The sequence below is a fragment of the Echinops telfairi genome, unplaced genomic scaffold (assembly GCF_000313985.2).
Source record: "Echinops telfairi isolate 266 unplaced genomic scaffold, ASM31398v2 ScPeMD7_2573;HRSCAF=3158, whole genome shotgun sequence".
Classification (NCBI taxonomy): domain Eukaryota; kingdom Metazoa; phylum Chordata; class Mammalia; order Afrosoricida; family Tenrecidae; genus Echinops; species Echinops telfairi.
Window position 1 is genome coordinate 8686357 of NW_022106471.1, and position 25567 is coordinate 8711923.

The following is a 25567-nucleotide window of genomic DNA, read 5'->3' on the forward strand; positions in this document are numbered from 1 at the left end:
TTAGGATATGGGCCCACCTGTTGAGCTACATAAGCCTTTCACTGCAAATTTAGGAACCCTCTCTGTGACAGGACAACATCCAAATTAAGACAGATTTTCCACCCACCACCTTTTAATGAATGTTGCATGATTTATTAATTTCAATATGTGTGTAATTCCTTGTTTAAATAAAAACTATATGGTGTTATCATAAAAATAATTACATGTTTTTCCCTTCTTCTCCCCCTCTCCTTCCCCCACCAACCAGTGACACAACATGGTCACTTAGAAGCAAAGCAGAAGCTGGCCGAATGTAAGCTTACTTGAACATTTTCCTTTAATTATTTTATTAACCAGAATTTTCATATCCCTCAAGTTTGTTATTGACATTCTTCTTTCTGCACTAACAGGAAACCTTATTCCCACCAAATGTCTCATCATTACAAAACCTATTAAGTATATAAACTTAGATGCTTATATATTTGGTAGGTCTTTCTAATTTAGACTATTAAAACCTCTGTTCTGTTCTTTTTTGGCCCGATGTATGCTCATGTAGCATGTATTTCCTTAATGAACTGTGTATATATCACTTAGCACATTTTGATAACACTTTAAATCCAAACTTTGCCTAAAATATGTTTACCCATTTTAAGAAAATAATATTTATAATTATTAGTGTTAGCATTTTATTTCCTTTACTATTTTTTTTGGTTCCCAGATATAAAAGTATGTTATATACATAATATGGTTACTATGTAATATGATCTTAATGAACTTAAATTTAGATATAGTTAAAACTTTGTTTGGGACATAGTTGGAACTGAGACATTACTTTTCTCTAGTTGTAAATGGTCAAACAGACTATTTTTTAAAAGACTGCATTTTAGCCACAACACAGATTTTAAATTTGCATATAAGGTCTAAATATTTATTATAAATTATGCTGATAGAACCAAATTAGGTGCTGACATATGAAAAAATAGCAATTACACTATCAAATGTAAATGTATATATATTGCATTTGTTTTGTATGCTTACACACATGCTATATATATGTGTACATATATAACTTTAGAATGATTTTTATGATGAAACAGTGTAACATTCTATTCATTGTTCTTAGGCAGAGCTGACTTTGTTTTTGGTTAATATTGGGAATATACTAAATGCTTTTCTCAGTTAAATTAATTTAATACAAAATAAAGGCTTATCATTATTGAATTGTTATGTATATTTCAGAGAAGAGTATTTAAAATACAAATTGCCTGGTTAGTTAAAATTTGGAGTTCCTTAAGATTTTTTTTTTAATGTGACTTTGATTTTAACTTTGTGTGTGCATTTGTATATTATTTCCTTCATCATTTACTCATTTACTTCTGAGAATTTTAAGGTCTAAGAAGGTCATTTGCCAAATTTGGGATTTCTTTTGGATTGAATGTTCAATAATTTACATCCAACAGCTATCAGAAGATAGTGTAGAGAGGTCACTTACTGCCAAGTGTTTGAGTCACAGACCTAGGAAACTTTCCCAGGGAATCTCTGAGTCTTGCTGGTTGTCATCATAAAATTATGATCAGGAGATTGTCTCGTGGTAACAATCCTGTTCCTATGACAAAGCCTTTCAAAAGGCTGTCATCTGTTGATAGAAATGAAGCCCACTTCCTCTCAATTATGAAGGTGTTTTATTTTAATCTTCCTAAGTCGCACTGCTAAGTAGAGTTTCCTTTTTAAGTCATGTTTAACTAACTGTAATACATGTTCTGTTTGCCAGCACGAGATTATCCTTGGACACTCAAAAACAGGCGCCCAGAAAAGCTTCGAGACTCGCTCAGGGAGCTGGAGGTAAGTTTCAAAAAGTTTCAAAAATGGCAACAAACGAATCTGTTTTAAAACATCTTTCACCAGCTTTAATTTTTATAAAGGATCAGCTCTCATGGCGATGATAGCTTTGCTTTTGTCCAGCGAGGAGTTCCAAAACAGTTGCATCTTTGTGTGGCATGCTGATTTTTTTTTTTTTTGTGCTTGCAAATCAGAAGCACTTTAACGGATAATGGTAATGTATACAGCCAACTGCACTCTCTCTTTTTCTGTTGTCCTCCAGGAGCTGATGCAAAGTAGTCAGTGTGTGCTGAGCAAATGGAAGAACAAATATGTCTGTCAGGTAAAAATGGTTAGACAAGCTTTTGCAGTGTTTGGCCAATGATGTTGAAATATGCAGTAATTGGTATTTTTGTGTTAGGATGGGGAAGGGACAGAAACCTTTTTAAGGAGCAGATATTTCATAGTTTGAATTCTAGTCATTCTGGAAATAACATTAGACAGACAGTCACTGGCTACCTCATTAATCAGTATAGTTGGACTGACACATGCTAAACACTAGTAAGTATCTTTTCATTTGTTATTTTTTGTTCGAATGTTGTCTGAAAGTTGTATTAGGTATTTATGAGATATATATAATCATGTTAATGAAGATGAAACCTCATGACAAAGGATTGTGTGGCATACCGTACTAGTGTTTGGGAATACCATGCTTATAGATATCAACAAGCAGCCTAGAGTTGGATCGAATATGACAAGATGTTTGGTCTTAGTCTTGAATCCTCTAATCCATGCTGTCTAATATGGTTGCCACTAGTCATATGTAGGTATTTAAATAAAAATGCAAGCTAAATAAGATGAAAGAGATATTTTTCACAGACAAGAAAATATATAAAAAATAAAACATTTTAAAATTAATACAATGGAAAATCTAGTTTCTCAGTTATACTTCTCACATTTTAAGTGCTCAGTAGCCTCATGTTAAAGTTTTAGACTGTGCAGACAGAACATATCTATCATATGAAATATTTCCATCACAGAGGATTCTACTGGAATCCAAAGTATAGACAGGGTGAACAAATATTGACTAGGCCTTGATTCAGAACATAATAAGAATCTAATTATTGTTCATTGATCACAACATACTGGATAAACGCCTTAACGTTTCTAACAGGTTTAAGAAATACAATTTGTCTGGAAAACTTTTACTTGCTTATGCTACAAAGAATAATCATAAGTTGGTCTATTCAGCAAGTCCCTGAGTGGTGCAAATGGTTTGCACTTGACAACTAACCCTAAAGGGTGATTAGCTCAACGCAGCCAGTGGTGTCACATAAGAAAGGCCTGGTCTTCTGCTTCCATAATGATTACAGCCTAAACCCAGTTGGATGGCAACTGCTTCCCTCCAGCCCCACCTCCTGGTCTGTTTGTCTATATTCTGTTCATAAGTATACTTAAAGTTGTGTCAGCATAGTAATAATTACTACAGTTTTATGGGACTGCATTTTTTGTATCAATTAAATTTTTTATTTGTGTATAATGTGACTTGTTTTAGAGATAACCATTAATATTTGAACTTTAGGCTAGTTGTTCTGTTTATGAATCTATCATATCAAATTGATAGTAATTATAAACATGTTAACCCACCATTTGAATATAGACTACCATTTTAGTGGACTCTAGTTTTTCCCCAGGAAATAGTTAAGTGGTCAGTGACTAGCCCCGAGGTTGGCAATTAGAATCCACCTCAAAGTACCTTGGGAGAAAGGCATCGTGAAAGATCACATCCATGGAAAACCATGCAGTGCAGTTTCTAATCGGAAACCCCAGAGTTAGAGGGACCTTGATGGCAACTGATAGTTTTCCTTCATTTTTTGTTTAAGCAAGGCTTACTTTACTTGTCGAGGTAACCACTCCGCTCCCTCTCCATAGACATAGAATAATTATTGTCCAGGCTTGGGAAAAAAGACAAGGTTTCTACTTCCATAGAGTTGCAGACTCGGAAACCCAATGGGGGCAGTTCTCCCTGTCCTGTGGGGTCACTTTGAGTTGGAATTGACGACTTGACAGCAATGAGGTTTTATTATTATTAATATTATTATTATTTATTTTATTAATATTATTAGAACTATAATACTTCTTAAATTCCTATTAGACACTACTCAAAAGATGGGATTATAAAAACACTGTAAACTGCTTGCATAAAAATATGTTTTAGAGTTTAATCCAAAATAAATTCCAGAAGTTTCCAATGCAGTGCAATGAAAAGGATCACTTTAATGCCATTCCTCACCTTAAAAACAGGCTCAAAATTATTTGACTGGAGGGCAAGCCTGCCACCTATAGTAAGGGGTGTGTCTCTGGGCCTCCACCCTCAGCACCACACAGGGTAAGTTGGAACATGTAAAGCTTCTTAAAATATGCAATGGAGAATCCCAATAGGTAATCTTTTTTTGATAGACTTTATTACATTTTAATTTAATAAGCAAGTGTTTAGGGGGAATGTGTAGAGGGATATGTCCCTTTTGTTGAGTTAAGTCAACCCAGAAAAGAAATTTTATGATACATGGTAAGACTTGTAATTTGCAGCAACATGACTACACCCATTTCATAGGCTTGCGTACCAATGAGCCTGCTATTCATGCCCATTTCTGTGTATGTTTTGTCATATTATGTATTTTGTTTCATTGAACAATAAGGTGTTCGTAAAGGAGACTTCTCACTACCAGCATGTTTGTCACATGATCTATTTTAATAAAGAAGCCCTGGTGGTGGAGTGGGTTACATATTGGGCTACTAATCACAAGGTCAGCAGTTTGAACCTACTAGCCATTCCATGGGAGAAAAATGAGGCTTTCTGCTCCTGTAAATATTTATGGTCTCGCATACTACCAAATATAGCAACAACAGCAAACAAACCCCCATGCAGCAGAAGACAAAGTAGATGACTGAAGCCTACTAAAAATAAGACATGTGCATCAAAAGACTTCACCAAAAGAGAACCTGTAGACAAGGGGGAAATTTTGAGCCATCGATAGAAAACTACATCTCAACAAGAAAAAGACAAATAATCCAATTTTGAAAGTAGACAGAGGACGTGAATAGGCAGTTCACCAAAGAAGACAACCATGAAGAAATGCTGACAAACATGAAGAAATGATCACTATAACTAGAGAGACACAAATCAAAACAATGAGGAGATTCCACTTTCCACTGGCATTGACAGCAAAGTTCGTGAAAACCGAAAATAACAAATGGTGTAGATGGTGCGGAGGGGCTGCAGCCCTCAGAGGGGGGCTGTGAGACTATGAAACCACTGTGGTGCTTCCTCACCCAGCTGAGACTAGAAATGGCAGATGACCCAGTAGTTCCTTCACTTGGTAGATACCCAAAAGAAGGCAGAGCCAAAGAACAAACACATATATGCGCACCTGAGTTTACTGCAGCACTGTTCACAACAGGGTTGCTATGAGTCATACTATGTCAGGAAATTTGGAAGACAGCTACTTGGAAAACTGACAGGAAGAACTCCATATTTATACCCATTCCAAAGAAAGGTATACCCATTCCAAAGAAAGGTGACCCAACAATATTTACATTATGGAACAATGTCATTGATACACATGCAAGTACAATATTGCTGAAGATCACCCAACATTGGTTGCAGCAGTACATTGACAGGGAGCAGGGAGCTGCCAGAAATTCAAGTTAGATTCAGAAGAGGATTGGAACAAGGGATATCAAGGCTGAAGTTAGATGGATCTTGGCTGAAAATAGAGAATACCAGAAAGATGTTTACTTGTGTTTTATTGACTCTGCCAAGGCATTCAACTGTGTGGACTATAACAAACTGGATAGCCTTGAGAATAATGGAAATTCCAGCACACATCATTGTATTTATGCGGAAACTGTACATGGATCAAGAGGCAATTGTGCTAACAGAACGAGGGATTATTGCATGGTTTACAATCAGAAAAGTTACGTGTTAAGGTTGTGTCATCTTACCATACTTACTCAATCTGTATGCTGAGCAAATAAATCATCAGAGAAGCTGGATTATATGAAAAGGAATGTGACATCAGGATTGGAGGAAGGCATATTAACATTTATGATATGCGGATGACACAACTTTACTTGCTAAGAGTGAGGAGGACTAGAATCACTTGCTGATGAAGATCAAGGATTACAGCCTTCAGTATAGACTACAACTCAATGTAAAGAAGACCAAAGTCCTCACAAGTGGACCAGTAGGTAACATTTGATAAACGGTGAAAAGAAAGATATTAAGGATTGTGTCTTGCTCGAATCCACAATCAGTGCTCCTAGAAACATTAGTCAAGAGATCAAATGACATTGCATTGGGCAAATTGTCTGCACAAGACCTCTTTAAAGTGTTGGAAAGCAAGAATGTTACTTTGAGAACTAAATGCGCCTGACCCAAGCCATGAGATTTTCAATTGTTTCATAGGCATGTGAAAGTTGGGCATTGAATAAGGAAGATGAAGAAGAATGGATACATTTGAATTATGGTGCTGGCGAAGAATATTGAACAAACAAATCTATCTTAGAAGAAGTACAGTTAGAATGCTCCTTAGAGGAAAAGATGGTGAGACTTTGCGGTTGGAGGTGGTGCCAGCCCCCCACCACTAATCACGGGTTCAATAAGCACGATTGTATGGTTAATATATATAAAGATTATATTAAAGTCATTGAGAGCATGAGAGATAGAACAGAGATTGGAATAATGGAGTCAGACACATTTCATGGTAGCATGCTCACCTCCTGGATGGCCATGATCTTACCAGCCAGGTGCGCACAGTGTGGGCTGAGGCGAGGCAGGGTAGGAACCAGGCAGGATGCTCAAGCACCCGGCAGGAGGCTGGAGTACCCAGCAGGAAGTTGGAGGACCCCGTTAATTGCTAACCCAGGGTTGTATCTACTTAGGGAGGCGTGATTACAGGTAACCACAAGTCACAGGAAGGGGCAGTATAATAGGCATGCATATTATAGGAAGGGGATGTATAATGGGCATAGGCGTAACAGGAAGGGGTAAGCTAGGGGTGTGCCCATAGGAATGGGAGGGACTAGGGGTATGTATATATGTTACAAGATGAGTGGACCCTAGATTCATGATGGCTGCCTAACCTTGGTCACCCTTGGGCTGGCTTGACCTCTCTGGTGTCTCCTACAAGGAAACAGACAACTACTATCCTTATCAGAAGGGAGTGGGCCCTACTTGTTGTGGGATAAACAGTGGTGACTGCTTGCCCTAGATGGCTGACAGCTCTTAGGGAGAATAATCCCTGATCTACTTCTGATGACCTCCAAATGTATAGTCATTTGCAAGCAGCTAAGTTTGGCATGTATTTGGGGGAGACAGCTTGAGTGAAATCCTTCTGTTTCCCACAAGACTTAGTCTTGAGTGCTTTGGACATGTTATCAGGAGAGACATGTCCCTTGAAAAGGCCATCATGCTTGGTAAAAGTGGGTAGCAAAAAGAAGGAAGACCTTCAACAAGATGGATTGACACAATAGCTACATCGACGGACTCAAACATAAGAATCATTGTGAGCATGGCACAGGTCCGGGCAGCGTTTTGTTCTGTTGTACATAGGATTGCTCTGAGTTGGAACCAACTCAATGGCATCTATCAACAAAAACAGGAATCAGAGTGGAGTCAACAACAATTAATGGGTTATTTCAACAGATAGCTTGACATCCACTCACAAGTCCGTGTTAGCCACCACTTTCCATCACAGAAACATCTAGATACACATGGGGCTATCAGGGTCCTCCTAATATTACCCATCCACGCCTTCAGTTTCTCGAGAGGACTGTTAGCTAGATCTTCTATAAAAACTTTGTATAGTCTATTCTTATAGATCCTTCTAAAAATTTAGTTTGAATATCAAATTTTCTCCCTTAAATGGCGGCACTTGACCAAACATAATGTCAACTTTCATTTTTGAAAACTATTTTATTAGGATATAATCCACATATTGTACAGTTCAATAGTTTAATCATGTCAAAAGAGATGTACAATCTTTACCACAATCAATTTTGGAATTTTCCCTTCCTTCTTTGGACTCTGTTATTAGCTCCTCTTTCCCCCTAACCCCGCCTGCTATACTCCCAAGATGTTCTAGAACTTTTAGGAAAGAAGTGAAACAAAATCCTTCAGCATCTTAGCGCTGAAACATCTAATCTCTTCAGTTTTTAAATTTGGCCATTTCACAACTAACATAGATCTCATATCCCCAAAGAAACGATAAATTTAGGACTTGTGGAATTTATTTTCGTTAACTCCTCTTTAAGGAGCTTGTTTCTTTTCATTTCTCTCTTTCTCTCTCTCTCTTTCTTTCTTTATTCCGGAGGCTGCACAGCAGGTTTTTGATCAGTGAATTCAGAGTACACTGAGGACAGTCCCCCGGCGGGTCTACACTCTAGAAAGGGGGAGAGTACTAAACTTTTAAGAAGCTGATTCCTTCCAAAGGTCCATTTGTTTCCAAATTAGCAGCTATGACAACACAAGGGGTTCGGGGGATGCAATCTGATCTCAAATAATCCGTTCAGTCAGACAATAGGTTGTCCTCACTCTCAAAGCTTGGTTAATGCTGTGGCTCTGTAACCTGTACATTGTACTGCTGTAAATATAATTCCCTCTGCTTGTGCATTCAGAACAGTTTACAAATAGAAATTTACCTATGCATATGTTGGGGGAAGAATTATTTTTTGGGTTGTTTTTCAGATTATGACTATATCTAGTTTGAGATGCATTAAAAGATAGAAAGGTAATTCATAATTTTTTACTAGCTACTAAATACATGTCTCATTTTGAAGGTCTCCTACATAATTTTATTAATAGAAGGAGCTTAAAAACCTCCTGCCTGGAATGTCTTAACTGATTTTATAGACTGTTCTTAGGGAAGCATAGTTTTAAAACACTTTTAATTTGTTCAGCCTGTGATGGGACTTACAAATTCCTCAGAGTATTGTTTCAAGTCAGATTCTTATTACATAATTAAAAACAGTATTATTATTAAGCATAAGTACAACTTTGTATATGTTGATTTTATATCGTAGTACTGGAATCATGCATGTAAATTTAAAAACTATCTTTTATAAAAGTATGTATTATCAGTTTCACTTTGGTTTCTTCCTGTAACAATTCTATGTTACCAGGCACACATTTTAAAAGGCAAGAAAAGAAAATGTCCTGTTTTAATTCCTATAGTGGATTACTTAACAAGCAAAACTCTAAATTATCTTTCAGGTCTGTTGCAGCTAAATTGTGACCTTGTGGAACTCATGTTAGCATGGCTCTCTAACTTCTAGAATCAATAGCATCGATACCTGATCTTGCCTGTCATCAAATTCTGTGAAAATCAATATGCTGTCTCCCGAAAATAACAATAGACAAACCATGGTTTTATGGTACAACCATTAAAAATAGCATATCTCGACATAGTATTTATTGACTGCTCCCCATGGAGGCCCTGTGGGAGTCACTGAGAAGAGCCCGCTTGTGAAAAGTCTCTGGAATAGTCTAGTCATGGAGAGTGACACATGAAACCACTAGGACACTAGTGATCGCTGAGTTAGGACTCCAAATAAGAAGATAGTAGCAGCTAGAGGAAACAGATTAATGTAATCTGCAATAGGTAAACATTTTTTGAGAAGTTATAACTTTACATAGACTTTAAAGGATACATAAAATTGGGTTAGGCTAAATGTAAAGCTATCCCAGCAAAAAAGGAATTATATTAACTCGGGCAATCAAGTAAGAGTCTATGTGGCAGTTAAGAGATGGGCCCATTTGATGACAGATGTTTCATTCTGAGCAACCAAGTGGTAAATTTGAGCGATAACCTGGAGCCTCATTGTAAGGGGTTTGGCATGTTACCCTAGGCATTGATAATATATCTTGTAACACTATAAACAGTTTTAGAACAGGCAAGTGCTTTATAAAAATTAGAAGAATGAGCAGTAGGATGTAGGATAAAGCATGCAAGCAGGGGCAGTAAAATCATTTCAGAGTATTAGTACCGTGAGGCTAAGGTATAAAGAATGTTGAAAGGCAACAAAGAAATTTAAAGCGATAGGTAGAAATTTCCACTTGGGCTATGTTACATGTGAAGTAAGCAAACAATCAAATTATGTTATTAGTGGAAATATGGAACTGAAGTGAAAGGCTGGAGCAGGGATGATGAGATTAAACCATTGGGTGGCTGGCCTTATGAGGAGAGTCAAAGGTTCTCTCATTTAGAGGACCAAAGGGGAAAATCGAGCCACCAAACAAAACAGAGTGATGCGGAATTGTAGAAATGTTTGTTTCCCTAAAGATCAGAGGATTGAGAAACAAGGGAGTGTGAAGAAAGGCTAGAAGCATACTTTGTTCCCTGTTTGAATATTTAACTACTAAGAGTCACTAACGTCATCACCAAGCTATCAACAGGCATTTACTGCAGCCCACTAATAAACCCAACTTCACATAAGAAAAAAACACAAAAACCAAACGCACTGCCTTGCCATCAATTCTGACTCATAGTAATCCCAAAGGACCGAGCAGAGGCTGCCCCTGTCGGTTTCTGAGACTGTCCCTCTTTACGGGCCACACGGTGCCACCAGGGCTCCTGTCTTTAGGTGCCAGGAGTTGGTTCCGTCTCGTAGTGACCCTGTGTACACAGAACGAAACACTACCTAGTTGCTCTTATGTTTGAGTCCACTGTTGCAGCCCCGGTGTCAGTCTGTCTTGTGGAGGGCCGTCCTCATTTTCGCTGCCCCTCTGCTTTACCGAACATGTTATCCTTTTCTAGAGACTGGGCAGGTTACACTGGCTTTCTTTATATTAAGGACCATAAAAAATATTATGGTATGTGGAATTCCTGTCTTCAAGGGCTGACTTTAAATTTTTCTGAGAAGCAAAATCAGCAAACAAAGTCAAAGAATACGATCAGATTAAGTGCTAGGTTGCTTTGTCAATGCCACTGCCATCGAGTCCGTTCTGATTCGCATGGTTATCTAAATACAGGTAATGATTTCTGGACCGGTACGGATTGCAGTCATTGGTTAAGATTTCATAGAGGAGATTGGATTTAAGGTGGGCCTTGATGAGAGGACATAACTGGAAGAAACAGGAAGGAAGAGGAGGACATTATTGATCGTGAAGAAAAGTGTTCACTGAAGACATATGCCTACTCCTTACTTATTGATTGTCTTGTTACCTAACATTTATATTTACAATACAGTCTGCTGCACAAGACCTGTTTAGAGTATTGAAAAGCAAGGGCATTCCTTTGAGGAATAAGCTGCACCTGACACGGCCATGGTATTGTCAGCTGTCTCATCTGCATGTCAAAGTTGGACATTAAATAAGGAAGACCGAAGAAGAATTGATGCCTATGAACGGTGGAGCTGGAGAAGAATATTGAAAGTACCATGGTCTTCCAAAAGAATACACCAGTCTGGCTTGGAAGAAGTATGGCCCGAGTGCTCCTTTAGAGGCCAGGATGGCGAGATTTCACCCTACCCATTTTGGACGGATTATCAGGAGAGACCAATCCCCGGAGAAGGACATCATGCTTGGTAGCGTAGAGCGTAGAGCGGCAGGGAAAAAGAGGAAGGCCCTCAAGGAGATGGCTGCAACCCTGGGCTGGAGCACAACAGGAACAATTGTGAGGGTGACACAGGCCCGGCATGTCTCATTCCGCTGCACACAGGGCCACTGTGGGAGGAGCAACTCTGGCACCAAGCAGCAACAACAGATGACGAGGCAGCAAAGAAGACTGAAGAGAATGGATGCATTTGATTAAAGAGACTGCCAGAAGAACAAACAAATGCATCTTGGCAAGAAGTACAGGGAGGATCCTTCCTGGAGGTGAGGATGGCAAGACTCTGCCTCGTGTACTTTGGACAATGTTATCAGGCACGACCAGCCTCCGGGGAAAAGATAGCTTGATTGGTAAAGTAGCAGGTTAGCCAAGAGGAAGACCCTCAGTAAGATGGAGTGACACAGTGGCTGCAGTAATGAGCTCAAAGAAGAGTTGTGAGAATGGCGTAGGCCCCAGCAGTGTTTTGTTCTGTTGTACGTAAGGTCACTATGAGTCGGAACCAACCCATCACCTAACAACAGATAGTTCTTAAAAGATCGTAATGCGTAAGGCGAAACCTTTTTTACTAATTGAGCTAGATTATCTTTTGGTTTTAAGATGCTTTCAGGAGATATATTTTGGTTCAAACTTTAAAGATGATCTCAAGAAAGCAAATGTTTTGAGAATGATGATGGCAACAAATGTACAAATATGCTTGACACAATGGATGTATGTATGGATTGTGATAAGAATTGTACGAGCCCCCAATAAAATGATTTAAAGAAAAAAAAAGATGATCTCAGAGCAATACTTACAGGTGGTTATCCACTCTCCATAGTTAAAGAAATTCTGGAGCCCGTGAGAATGTGACCTTCTGTTCTGCCTTTCCTCCTTTTTATCAGGATTATTCTATGCAATCTACAATCAAAATGTTCAGCTCTGGTAGCTGGGCACCAGTTAGTTCTTCTGGTCTCACGGCAAAGGAGGCAGTTATTCATGGAGACAATGAACCGCACATTCTATTTGCTTCTCCTATTCCTGACTCTCCTACTTCCTCTGTGGCTCCAGTGAAGAAAGACCAATTACTGTGCCTTGAGTGACAGCTTGCAAGTTTTGTTTTCAAGTCCTTAGGCATTACACAACTAAGTAGGAGAAAGAACAGAAACACCACCCTGTTATTAGGCCAGTTGACTGAGAGGCCATGGGAACCAAAGCCCCACGAGGTGTTTGGTTTTACATAAGCAGCCCCAGCAGCTACTCACATTTGCTGGTAATATATATATTTTTGATCATTTTATTGGGGGCTCATACAACTCTTATCACAATCCATACATACATCCATTGTGTCAGCACATTTGTACATTTGTTGCCATCATCACTCTCAAAACATTTGCTTTCTGCTTGAGCCCTTGGTATCAGCGCCTCATTTTTTCCTCTCCCTCCCCGCTCCCCTCTCCCTCATGAAGCCTTGATAATTTATAAATTATTATTATTTTGTCATATCATATCTTACACTGTCCAACGTCTCCCTTCACCCACTTTTCTGTTTTCCATCCCCCAGGGAGGGGGTTATATGTAGATCCTTGTAATCGGTTCCCCCTTTCCACCCCACCCTTCCGATAATCGCCACTCTCACCCACTGGTCCTGAAGAGATCATCTGTCCTGGATTCCCCATGTTTCCAGTTCCTATCTGTACCAGTGTACATCCTCTGGTCTATCCGGATTTGTAAGGTAAAATTGGGATCATGATAGCTGGGGTGGGGAGAGGAAGGGGGGAAGCATTTAGGAACTTGAGGAAAGTTGTAAAGTTCATCCTTCCTACACTGCACCCTGACTGGCTCTTCTCCTCCCTGTGACCTTTCTGTAAGAGGATGTCCACTTTCCTACAGATGGGTCTTGGGTCCCTAATCTGCACTCCCCTTCATTCACAATGATTTGATTTTTTGTTCTTTGATGCCTGATACCCAATCCCTTCGACATATCATGATCACACAGGGTGGTGTGTGCTTCTTCCATGTGAGCTTTGTTGATTCTCAGCTAGATGGCAGCTTGTTTACCTTCCAGCCTTTAAGACACCAGATGCTATATCTTTTGATAGCCGGGCACCATCACCTTTCTTCACCACTTTTGCTTATGTACCCATTTGTCTTCAGCGATCATGTCGGGAAGGTGAGCATCATGGAATGCCAGTTTAATAGAACTGTTAATATATTTTATTGAAAATATATCTACCAAATAATTTTTGCCTTTTCAACTCTTTCCATGTGTACACCTATTGAAAATTATGACGATAATTGGTTGTACAACACTCCCCTTAATTAATCTGAGATTTCCAATATTGTCCCTTTCCCTTCCCTCCCACCCCTGGTAACCAATAAGAAACTTTGGTCTCTATAGCTTTTTACTTATCTTTTTCTTATCTTTTTACTTAAGTTGGGTCATGAAATACATGCCCCTATGGGATTGCCATATTTCATCCAGAACAATGTTTTCAAATTCCATCTTCATTTATGTAGCATGTATCGACCTTCATTTTTTTTCCTATTAGCTAAGCATCATTCCATTGTATGTACATTCCACATTTTGTTTATCTGTTTTGTTTATCCACTGTCTCTTTCAGGGTATTTCAGTTTCGTCTACCATTTAGCTGCTACGAATATGCTGCATTGAAGTGTGGCATACAAATCTCAGTGTGAGTCTCTGTTCTCAAGTCTTTTAGGGTTATACCTAGGAGGGGAATTGCTACGTTGTATCCTAATGATAGTTTTCATTTTTTCAGGAACCACCGCACTATTTTCCACAATGGTCATAGTATTTTGTGTTCCTACTAGCAGTGGGTAAGGGTTCAAATTTCACCACGTCCTTGCCAATATTAGTTAGTTCTTGTTTTGTTTTGTTTTTATCTTAGCCATCTTAGTGGGAGTGAAATGGCATCTCATTTTGGCTTTGATGTGCATCTTTCTGGTGGCTAATGACGCTAAGCATTTTTCACATTTTTGGTGCCCATTTAAGTGCCCATGTTCTCTTTGGTGAAATGTCTTGTCAAGTTCTTTGCCCACTTTGTGATTGTGTTATTTGTCTATTTTTAAAGTTTTCAACGTTTTATATATATATATATATATTTAAATTAGATTCCTGTCACATGTATGGTTTTTGAGGCTTTTCTCCCAGTTGATAGCTTGCCTTTCACTTTTTTGGGTAGTCTTTGGATGAATAAAAGCTTTTAATGTTAATTTTTACATATTATGTGAAACAATGATTGAATATGTTTTGAATTTAACTAACACATAAATACCATATATACTCAAGTATAAACTGACCGAATATCAGCCGAGGCACCTAATTTTACCACAAAAACTGCATTAAAAATGTGCTGAAAAACTCGGCTTATACTCGAGTATATATGGTAATAATATACGCCAGGAAATGGCTTAAGTGCTGTACTATTAACTCATTTTCATTCCTCATGGGAGGAACTCTCACTTTACTCCCCATAACCCTATGCATTGATTACTATAATTTACGCTTACAGATGGGATAGAAATTACACACCTAGTAAGTCATGGAAGGATTCAAACTCAGGTAGATTGGCCTCACAGTTCATGTCTTTAGGCAAAAACCCTAATGATTTTCAGCCAAATGTAGCCTCATAGAAATATTATGTAAGTAAATATACTTCTGATCATAATGGGATATGAAAAACAAGTTTTCTCATTTAAAAAGTTGATTAAAGTCATATGGTTATTTTCTTATAACATTAAATTATGGTAAAGGAATAAAAAAATATATAAATTTGTAGGATAAAGAGATAGATCTCACTCGGTTACTGCCATCAGTCGATGCTGCCTCATAAGGACCCTGTAGGACAGGGTAGAACTGCCCCTGTGAGTTTCCGGGATTCTGTTTATGGGCATAGAAAGCCCTGTGTTTCTCCAGAGGAGTACCTGGTGATTTCAAACTGCTGGTGATTTCGAACTGCCAACCTTGTAGTTAGCAGCCTAACGTGTAACCACTACACTTCTTGCCATGATTAAATAGGAGCTATTAATCAAATTTTGAAAGGCATAAAATCAGATGGCTAAGTAATAGCTAATGTGGTAGGATAGAGAATTTCCTGAAATCTGGGTGGTTTCAGCAAAAGTGAATGCTTTTTAACTTCACACCTCACAAAGGCACAAATCACAGAAGCATCAGGTACAGAACTAGAAGGCGGAGGAGAAAAAAGAAGACATCTCAAAAACTTGCACAAAGAACATATGAAATTTGGGGATTATTTTCTGGAGACGCCAAATCATAGGGCTCCTGGAATTGAAAACATGAAACGAAATAGAAGAGATGGTGTGACACAACTGAAAATAAGGGGACGAAGTCGACATCTGTATCTGTATCTTTCCCACCTCCTCCCTCCCCCAGCAAAAAGACTTCCGTCTCTGCATAACTTGTTTACAAGACCTTTTCTGGAGAAGACACATTCATCCTCCTATTAGGTACAAAAAGCAATTTACCTTTTTGTTCTAGATTACTTAGAGCCCCGAGAACAGGGGCTCATGTGGGGGCCCAATCCTGACTGAGCCTCAGGGGGTATGACATAATTTATCATGGCCATCTGATGCTGCAGTTAAAGTGTGGGGCCCTGAAGTTTGGGTGCAGCTTCCTGGTTGGTGACCAGGCCTGAGAGAGGGCAGTGTGTCTCTTCTTGAGCATAGAAGCTCTGCACTGTGGCCCCTCACAGACCCCACTCTGTACCTCTCTTCTTTAACATCCTCTGTGTTGTAACTGAAAGCGGCGAGGGAGGAAACACGCAGGAAGGCTGCCTTGTTTGTCCTGGTCTCGCAGGTTTCCCACTTGCGACATGGTGCTGCCTTGGCACTTTGCCATTGCTCTCGATTATCGGAAAATGTTTGAATTTCACTTCCCTGGCACTGGTTCCAACTTTCACAAGCTTTACTATATAAGAAGTCCTCGAACAGTCTCCGTTACTTTTTAATTCCATTTCTTCATGAACTTTCTGAAGCCTCTTCGTATCAAAGCTATCATAGGAGGTCTCTTGTTTCCTGTAAACTCTGTGAATTGTTTCAGTGAATTCGAGACCCAAAAGAATAGTGGGGCTGGGGTTGTGGGACTGGTGAATGGCCCAAAATAGAGTGAATCATGTAGATCCCCAACCTCTCAACTACTATTCTGAAGTGGTAGAGGAAACCTGAGATTTGGGAATGGGTGGTCTGAAGTGAATCAAGTAATGTGCACTCCCAAGCTTGCAGCCAGTACCTGCTGACTCAACCCCGGGGACTGTGGATAAGAGGGAGAAGGCAGGCCCCACGCTGTGAAGTAAAGGGAGTCATGTGGGTACCCAGTTCATTGTTGGTACCACGGACCCAGCCCTAGGTAGTTAAGGTTGAGAGAGAAAAGGACTGCGTAGGCATCTGGGAACCAAACTGAACAGGTAAGGGAAGCTGATGCTTCCTCAGGATGCAGTTGGAGCGTGGAGTAGGATTTATTAATTAGACAATAATTTGGCATCAGAAGTGACTTTTGCTGGACTATTTCATACAACCCCAGAGCAAAGCCAAAGAGTACTGATATTTGGTAATCCTCTTCGTAAAGAACAGTACACTGACCTTCCTTACAGGGAGGCCCAATTTAAGGAGGCCCAACTGTAAGCTTCCAGTCAGTTTTTCCATGGCTCACTTTTAAATGTGAAAAGAAAGCCAGAATCTCTTTTTTTTTTTCCCCAGGAAAATCTTCACTCTGTAAGTCTGTGGTCTGTAAGCTTGAAGCTAAAACAAAAAGAAAATAAAAATAATTCGGGGCAATGCAATACTAACCTAGATTCTAATAAGTTAAATTATTACCCACAGAAAAATCAATGGAACTGCTAGATTTTGAAGCAAAAATAAGATGCTCAAAAAGAAGAACCAAGAAACAAGAAAAGGTGGAAATTTAAAATTTTGAATTTACAAATTGACATTGCGCAGAGTGAGGTTAGTCAATCACAAAAGGACCAAAAGAAAAAGACTTTGATGGTTACTAAGTATGGGAGGGGAAAGGTGAGAAGGGCAAGCAATAAGAGGTCTCAATCACTGTCTCTCACTACCATTGAGTCAATTCCCAATCACAGCAGCCCTCGAGGACCAGGTAGAACAGTCCCAGTGGGTTCCCAAGAATGTAGCTCTATGTGAGTAGAAAGCCTCATCCTAAGTAGACAGTATTAACTTTGGGTGAAAGGAAAGATAAACTACTACCAAGAACAGTGGTTCTCAACCTTCCTAATGCCACGACCCTTTAATACAGTTCCTCATGTTGTGGTGACCCTCCAACCATAAAATTATTTTCATTGCTATTTCATCACTGTCATTTTGCTACTGTTATGAATCAGGCAACCCCTGTGAAAGGGTCGTTCGACCCCTAAAGGGGTCACAACCCACAGGTTGAGAACCACTGATCAAGAGCGAGATGGGGGAGAAAATGGGAGGGACCACAGGGCTAAGCATTGGGAGGATTGCTAAGTTGTTTAAGTTGTTGACTGTAAAAATGATGATCTGATATGTAAACCCCACCTAATTCCCAATAAAAAGTTAAATTATAACATTGATATCCTAAATAGAAAAGCATTAATGGAAGGATTAGACTATGTATGACAAAAGGCAACATATTGATCAACAGGTGATAGAAAAGAAAATTAGAGTGTCTCACTACAAAGTCCAGTCACTAATAATAATAAAAAATTTTAGAAAGAAAAGAAAAAAAAGAAATTTCCCAGGACTGGGAGATTCATGTTTACAGTGTGAATTAACCCAGATATTCAAAACAAAAAATTCCAAGTAACATTTTGCAGACTTCAGAAAACCAAAGGTAGGGAGATGATCCAAACAGCATGTATAGAGAAGGAAGGGCGCGAGGGAGGGGAAAGCATGATACAGACAAAGGTTGGGAATCAAAACTTTATCAAACTTCTCGAAAGTAGTAAAAGGAGAAAGACAACAAAGCGATATTTAAGATAGTGAAAGGAGAGAGACAACAAAGGGATATTTTATCAATATCCTAAAGGAAAGTAATTTTCAGCCTAGAATTCTCTACCTAGAATTCTAAGTGACCTTTCAAGTAAAGACACTGTTAGACTTACTGGCTCTCGGAGACATTTGCTTGCCATGAATTTTCCCCAGGAAGCAATTAGAGGATGTGTTATGTTAAAACATCACAATAAACCAAGAAACAAAATTCTCAGGACCCAAGAAACAGGAATTCTAACACAGAAGAGTCCGAAATGAAGCCTTAGAATGATCAGTGTTCCTGAGACCTGGAGAGTAGCTAGTCCAAAATGGCATTGGGTACAAGAATTCCCAGGAGGGGTGTTGGGAGAAAGAAGCCATCAGATTACCTGGCATGTTTGAATGCAGGGAAAATTTTTTATTGAGAAGCTACTGGAGAATTCAGGAAGAATTTGTGATAGTTACATAAAAACTACTAAGTAAATTCCAAGGGAAAAAAACAAACAAACTTGTATAGGAAAGAAAAAAAATCCTAACTCACTACATGGCTCAGAGTAAACACTCTTTATATAGCTGTGAACAATTCGTAGAAATGTAATCCAAAACTCTAATTTCTCTATGGATAAGGAAATATAAGGTGAGGAAATAAGATATCATATAAGAGATTAAATCCTACAGTAATAGAAGTCAGTGGGTACTGATTAACTTAAGAAATAACATATATAGAAGGCATTGCCAGTTGCTTGCTCAGTGTACATTTTTCCTTATAATTGGCTGGGCCAATCCATCTCAAGCATAATCACCACACATCTGCCAGTGGAGGCTTGCATGCTTCTAGGATGCGAACACGTTTCAGCAGATCCGAGGAAAAGCCTGGTAATCTATCTTGGATTGATAACCCTACGGATCACACTGATTATGGGGACGGTACAGGGTCCCTGGGCAATGTCTCTGTCTGTTGTGAATCAGGGCCAACTTGACAGCAGCAGCAGCAACATGTATCAGGTCTTCGTTTCTCTTCGTGGGTGGGTAATAGTCCATTGTATGTAGGTGTCTATATGTGGACATCCATATCATGGTTTGCTTACAGATTCATTTGTTGATGGACATTTTGATTGTTGCTACCTTAGACTACGGTAAAAAGGGTTACAATGAACATTAGTGGATGAGTTTCTGTCTGCACTCCTGCTTTCAGTGCTTTTGTGTGTATACCTAGGCTTGGGATTATTATTCAGCCATGTGTTCATGTGTTTGAAGAGCTGTCACAATATCTATTGTGTTTCACATTCCCACCAGTAATGGATGAGGGTTCTAGTTCTTTTATATCTTCACCAACACCTGTTTTCCATTTTTTGTTGTTTTGTTTTTGATTACTGCCATTCTAATGGGAATGAGGTGGTATCTCATTATGGTTTTCGTTTGCATCTACCTAAAGACTAATTAAAAAAAGGACCCTTGGTAGCACAGTGGGTTATGCTTTGGACTGTTAACCCCAATGTCAGCCCTTCTAAGCCATCAGCCATGCTGTGGAAGAAAGATGAGGTTTTCTGCTCCTGTAAAGGTTTTCCGCCTCAGAAACCCTAAGGGGCATTTCTATTCTGTCCTATGGGGTCACTGTGAGTCAGAATTGCCTCGACGCAGTGACTTTGGTTGGTTAGAATGACTAATGAAGGAAGCCTGGTGGTGCAGTGGTTAAGTGCTCAGCTGCTAATAGAAAGGTCATCCCTTGAACTCACCAGCCACTCCCCAGGAAAAAGATGTGGCAGCCTGCTTTTGTAAGCGCTGACAGCCTTAGAAATCCAGTGAGGGCACTTCCACTTTGTTCTATGGGGCTGCTCTGAGCTGAGATCCACTTGATGACAACGGGGTAGCGACTAATGGCACTAAGCATCTTTTCACGTGTAGGCCATTTGAATATCCTCTTTCCTAAAATGTCTGTTCAAGTTCTTTGTTAATTTTAAAAATTATTATTGTGATGTTTGTCTTATTTGTTGTAAAGTTGCATGGTTTACTTTTAGACCAATTGAAGGGGTTAAAGCATCAAAGCAAGGAGATGCGTTAAAAGGCAAAACAAGAGGGTGGCTTTGATTGGATGGTATTGGTGGAGGAGGTGAGGAGTGGTCAGATTTGGGGTATCTTTGAGTGTTGAGATGTTAGCATTTGCTAATGGGATCAAACGTGGAGTACCAAAGAAATTTATTTGCACCTGGAAGAATGGAATTACTATTTACTGAGATGGGGGATATTGGGAAGATCCATTTTGAGGTAACTATCAGGAGCTGCTAGTAACCGAAAGTCAGTGGTTTAAACCCTCTAGCTGCTCTGGGAGAGAAAGGTGGGCTGCTCGGAAACCCTCCAGAGCAATTCTCCTCTGTGTCCTCTCGGGTCACTGCGAGTCAAGAACAAGTCCGTGGCAGTGGTGTTAGAATTGAAATCAGGAGCTCGAGGAGGCCTGATAGTACAGTGCTTAAGACTCAGCTTCTAACATCGGCCCTTTGAACCTACCCGGTAGCTTTGCAACACAAAATACCTAGTGATATGTGTTCATTATGATTACAACCTAGAAAGCCCATGGACCAGTTCTACTCTGTCACCTTGAGTGACTCGGGGTTGGAATCGACTCAGCAGCACCCAACAACATCGGGTGCTCAACTTTGATCATGCTAAATTGGAAATGCTCATTAGATCAGAGAGTTGGTTGTAGACATTTGTTGTTGTTGACTTCGAGATGGTCTGATCCATGGCAACCCTCTGCACAGCAAAATGACACACTGCCTGGGCCTGCGCCGTTCTCACAACTGTGCCTATGCTTGATCCCATTGGTGCAGCCACCGTTTCGGTCCATCTCAGTGAGGGCCTTCCTCTTTTTTACTGTCCATCTGCTTTACCAAGCACGCTATCTTTCTCCAAGGACTGGTATCTCCTGACAATGTGTCCAAAGTATGTAAGATGAAGTCTTGTCATCCTCTCTCTAAGGAGCACTCTGCCCATACTCCTTCCAAGGCACATCAGTTTGTCCTTCTAATAGTCTATCGTACTTCCAATATTTTTCTCCAGAAGCACAACTCAAATTCTTTGGTCTTCCTTATTCATTGTCCAAATTTCACATGTATTTGGGGCAATTGAAAATACCAAGGGTTCTGTCAGGTGCACCTTAGTACTCAAAGGAACAGCCTCACTTTTAAACACCTTAAAGATGTCCTGTGCAGCAGATTTATCCAATGTAACATGGTTTGGGGTCTCTTGAATACTGAGCATTGATTGTGGATCCAAGCAAGGCAAAATCCTCGGCAACTTCAATCTTTTCTCCATTTACCGTGATGTTACCTATTGTTCCAGTTGTGATCATTTTGGTCTTCTTTACATTGAGTTGTAATCCACATTGAAGGCTGAAATCCTTGATCTTCATCAGCAAGTGCTTCAAGTTCTCTTCCCGTTCAGCAAGCAAGATCATGTCATCTGCATAATGCAGGTTGTTAATACGTCTTACTCCAATCCAGATGCCACATTCTCTTTCATATAATTCAGCTTCTCTGATGATTTGCTCAACATAAAGATTGAATAACTATGGTGAGAGGTTACAACCAATAAGGTTGGTGAGAGGATACAATTGAATAAGTTTGGTAAGAGGATACAACCCAGACACGCAAATTTTATGATTTTATACCATGCAGTATTCTCTTGTTCTGTTTGCAAAACTGCATCTTGGTCCATGTACAAGTTCCTTAGGAGTCCAATGAAGTGTTCTGGAAATCCCATTCTTCTCAAGGTTATCCAGTTTGTTATGATCCATATAATCAAATACCTTGGCATGCACAATAAAACACACAGTCATTAAGACATAAATCTGGTATTCTTTGATTTGAGCCAAATCTATCTGACATCAATGATAATATCCCTTGTTCCCTGCAGCTTCTCAATGTGGCCTGAACCTCTGGCCATTCTCTGTGAATGTATGCTGCAACCATTGTTAAATGATCTTCAGCAAAATTTTACTTGCGTGTTATAGCAATAATATTATTCTGTAGGGTCAATAATTTGAGCATTCTTTGGAATGGGTATACATATTGATCTCTTCCAGTCAGTTGGTCAACTAGCTGGCTTCCAAATTTCCTGGCATAGACAAGTGAGTGCTTCTAGTGCTTCATCAGCTGGTTGAAACATTTCATTTGGTATTCATTCCAACAATTCCTGAAGCCTTGTTTTTGGTTAATGCTTTTTGTGCAGCTTGAATTTCTTTCAACACCATTGGTTCTTGCTCATATGCTGTCTCTTGAAATGGTAAAATGCCCACTAGTTCTTTTTGGTACAATAACTGTATTCTTTCTACCTCCCCCCTTCCCCCCAATTTTATTGTCAGCTCTTATCACAATTGATACATATATCCATTGTGTCAAACACATCTGTGCATATGTTGTCATCATCTTTTTCAAAACATTTTCTTTCTTCTTGAGCCCCTGGCAGCAGCTCCTCATTTTTCCACCTCATCCTCTACCCTCCCTCCCCATGTCTCCTTGATAATTTATAAATTACTCTCTTTTTTTTTCATGTCTTTTACTGACCACTGTCTCATTTCACCCACTTTTCTGCTGTCTGTCCCCCTGGGAGGGGGGCCATATGTCGATCGTTGTGATTGATTCCCCCTTACTCACCCCCCCCCCACCCCCCCGACCTTACCCTCCTATTATCCTTGCTCCCCTTATTGGTTCTAAGGGTTTTATCTTCTCTGGATTCCCTGTGTTGTGAGCTCTTATCTGCACCAATATACATGTTCTGGTCTAGCCAGATTTAAGGTAGAATTGGGGTCGTGGTAGTGGGGGTGGGGTGGGAAAAGGAGCATTAATGAACTAGAGGAAGGTCGTGTGCTTCTTTTTATGCTTCCTGAATCTGTCAATATTTTTCCCATAGAATCTTTCATGATCACAACTCGAGGCTTGAACTTTTTCTGCAGTTCTTTCAGTTTAAGATCTGCTGAGCATGTTCTTTCCTTTTGGTTTTCTAACTCTAGATCTTTGCACATTTCATGACAGTGAAACCTCAGTAGTCAAACTCAATTCGTTCCCAATTCATGTTTGAACACAGAAAAGTTTGAGAACTTAACATATTTTTTCCAAAAGAAATAATGGAAAGCCAAATAAATGGTTCTGAGGTTCAAAAATTACACTTATGATTTCACTATGGAGGCTTTTAGCTCTCTTGAATATCACTGTCTTGGAAACGCTATCACCATTGAGTTGTTTCTGCTTTATCAAATTAACAGTGACTTTTCAACCTCTTTGATGGTCTGGGTTCTTTGTTTTGTATTTAACAATTTAATACCTTTTGCTACACAAGCTATTTTCATCACATTCCCCCTCCCCGCAAATGTTAATGTCTACTTCTCACTCTTTCACTGCCATCGAGTCAATGCTGACTCACTGACCCCCACTATCATGACCCCCAATCCTCCCTTTCACTGCGGACTAGGCCAGAGCATGTCCACAGGTACAGATAAGAGCTCAGGATAAACTGAAGTAAGCTTAGAGAGCAAAAGGGGCATAGGGGAAAAGCTACCACAAGCATACATTCCTGGGGTGAGGTCCAGGTATTATGGCAGGAGCCAGACCCAATCCAGGGATACATATGGCAGCCAACTGAAAAGGAGGGGAAAGAAAGAAGAAGAAAAAAGTCATGGGTAGCTGGGGATGGGGCACATGAAAGATTCTATGGTGGGTGAGGAAGCTTCAAGGAACCATTATGTGTTTCTTCGGTGCTATACTTCACCCTGGTTAACTCAACCCTTCCTTGCAACCCTTCTGTGAAGGGACGTCCCATTGTCTACAGATGGGTTTGGGGTCTCTGTTTTGAACTCCCTCATCCTCAACAATAAGTTTTTTTGTTTGTTTGTTTTGGGTCTTCTGATGCCTGTTACTCTATCCTGTCAACACCTCATGATTGCACAGGCTGGTGTGCTTCTTCCATGTGGGCTTATTACTTCTCTGCTAGATGGCTGCTTGTTTGACTTCAAGCTTTTAAGACCCCAGACACTCTATCTTTTGATAGTCGAGCACCATCCGCTTTCTTCACCACATTTGCTTGTGCACTCATTTTGTCTTCAGCAATTGTGCTGGGAGGGTGAGCATCACAGAATGCCAGGTTGTTAGAACAAAGTGTTCTTGCGTTGAGGGAGGGTTTGAGCAGAGGCCCAAAGTCTCTCTACTTCCTCAGTGTATTGCCGTATAAATATATACTCATGCCAACACCTCTCTTTTTATTAGTAATATAATTACATAAGTGCACACTTATGTTTGTACCTCTATCCATAACGTTGCTTTCTAGATCTTTCCTCTGTTTCCCTTTACCTCCCTCTTTTCTCACCATCACACTTGTTCTTCTTCTGCTTCTTAGTAATTCCTCTTAGCTAGATTGCTGTTGCTCTAACACCCCAAAGGATCTCTACGTGTTCCTCATTGTTGATTTTAATTTCCTAGTTGTTCCCCTGTCTATGGCGTTGTTTGCTCATCACTCAAGACTCCCTCTTGGTCCCTCCGGAACCACAGTCCCATTGCTTTCTCCTTACGCTTGCTTCCCATGACTATCTTACATAGATAGGTAAACCAACAATAACGTAGATATGAATTACCTTTTTTGGCAATGAATGCTATGCCATTCATTTTGACTGTGTCATTCTCAGCACTGTAAATCCTAGGATTGTTTTATTCCAAATGTCTAACACCAGTCAAAGAAGTCTCCTGTTGGACAAAAGTGAGTCAGTGGCTCTGTTGTTCCCCGGGAGAGAGGGAGGTCTCCGGACGCCTTCAGTCTACCATGCACGCCAGCCTCAGTTTCTCTAGAAGGAGGTCTCAGCTGTGTCTTTTTATGACCATTACACCCACACAGATATGATTTTAAAAGTGTGTGTGTGTGTGCACCTGCACATACACACAAATCTCTGGACTACAATAATCTTAATATTTAGCTAACAAGTTTAACACAATGCCTTCATAATTATTCTTAACCAAACAACTTCTTTCCAGGAAAAAGGCACCAAACAACTGTATTGTATCTTGACTATTTCAATGTAAAGTTTACAGCACTATGAAAATCTACTACTATGTTAATAGTTTACTCTTTAGAATGTAGTGAGATATAAACTGAGTTTTGGAATGTGTTCATAACAAAAAGAGGTACATTATCTTCTCCATAATAAT

The 25567-nt window shown here is 39.7% G+C and overlaps 1 protein-coding gene across 7 annotated transcripts in view; it reads left to right on the forward strand.

Annotated features, from left to right (window-relative positions):
• The window catches only part of LOC101642381 (WD repeat containing planar cell polarity effector), a 340297-nt gene that overhangs the window by 93426 nt on the left and 221304 nt on the right, over positions 1–25567 (forward strand). For 6 of the 7 annotated variants that reach the window (XM_045294106.1, XM_045294103.1, XM_045294105.1 and 3 more), the window contains exons 4-6: positions 248–292; positions 1751–1821; positions 2081–2140. In XM_045294106.1, the coding sequence (XP_045150041.1) occupies positions 248–292; positions 1751–1821; positions 2081–2140 (176 nt within the window). The remainder of the gene's footprint in view (positions 1–247; positions 293–1750; positions 1822–2080; positions 2141–25567) is intronic. The other variant, XM_045294104.1, reaches the window with a different exon arrangement.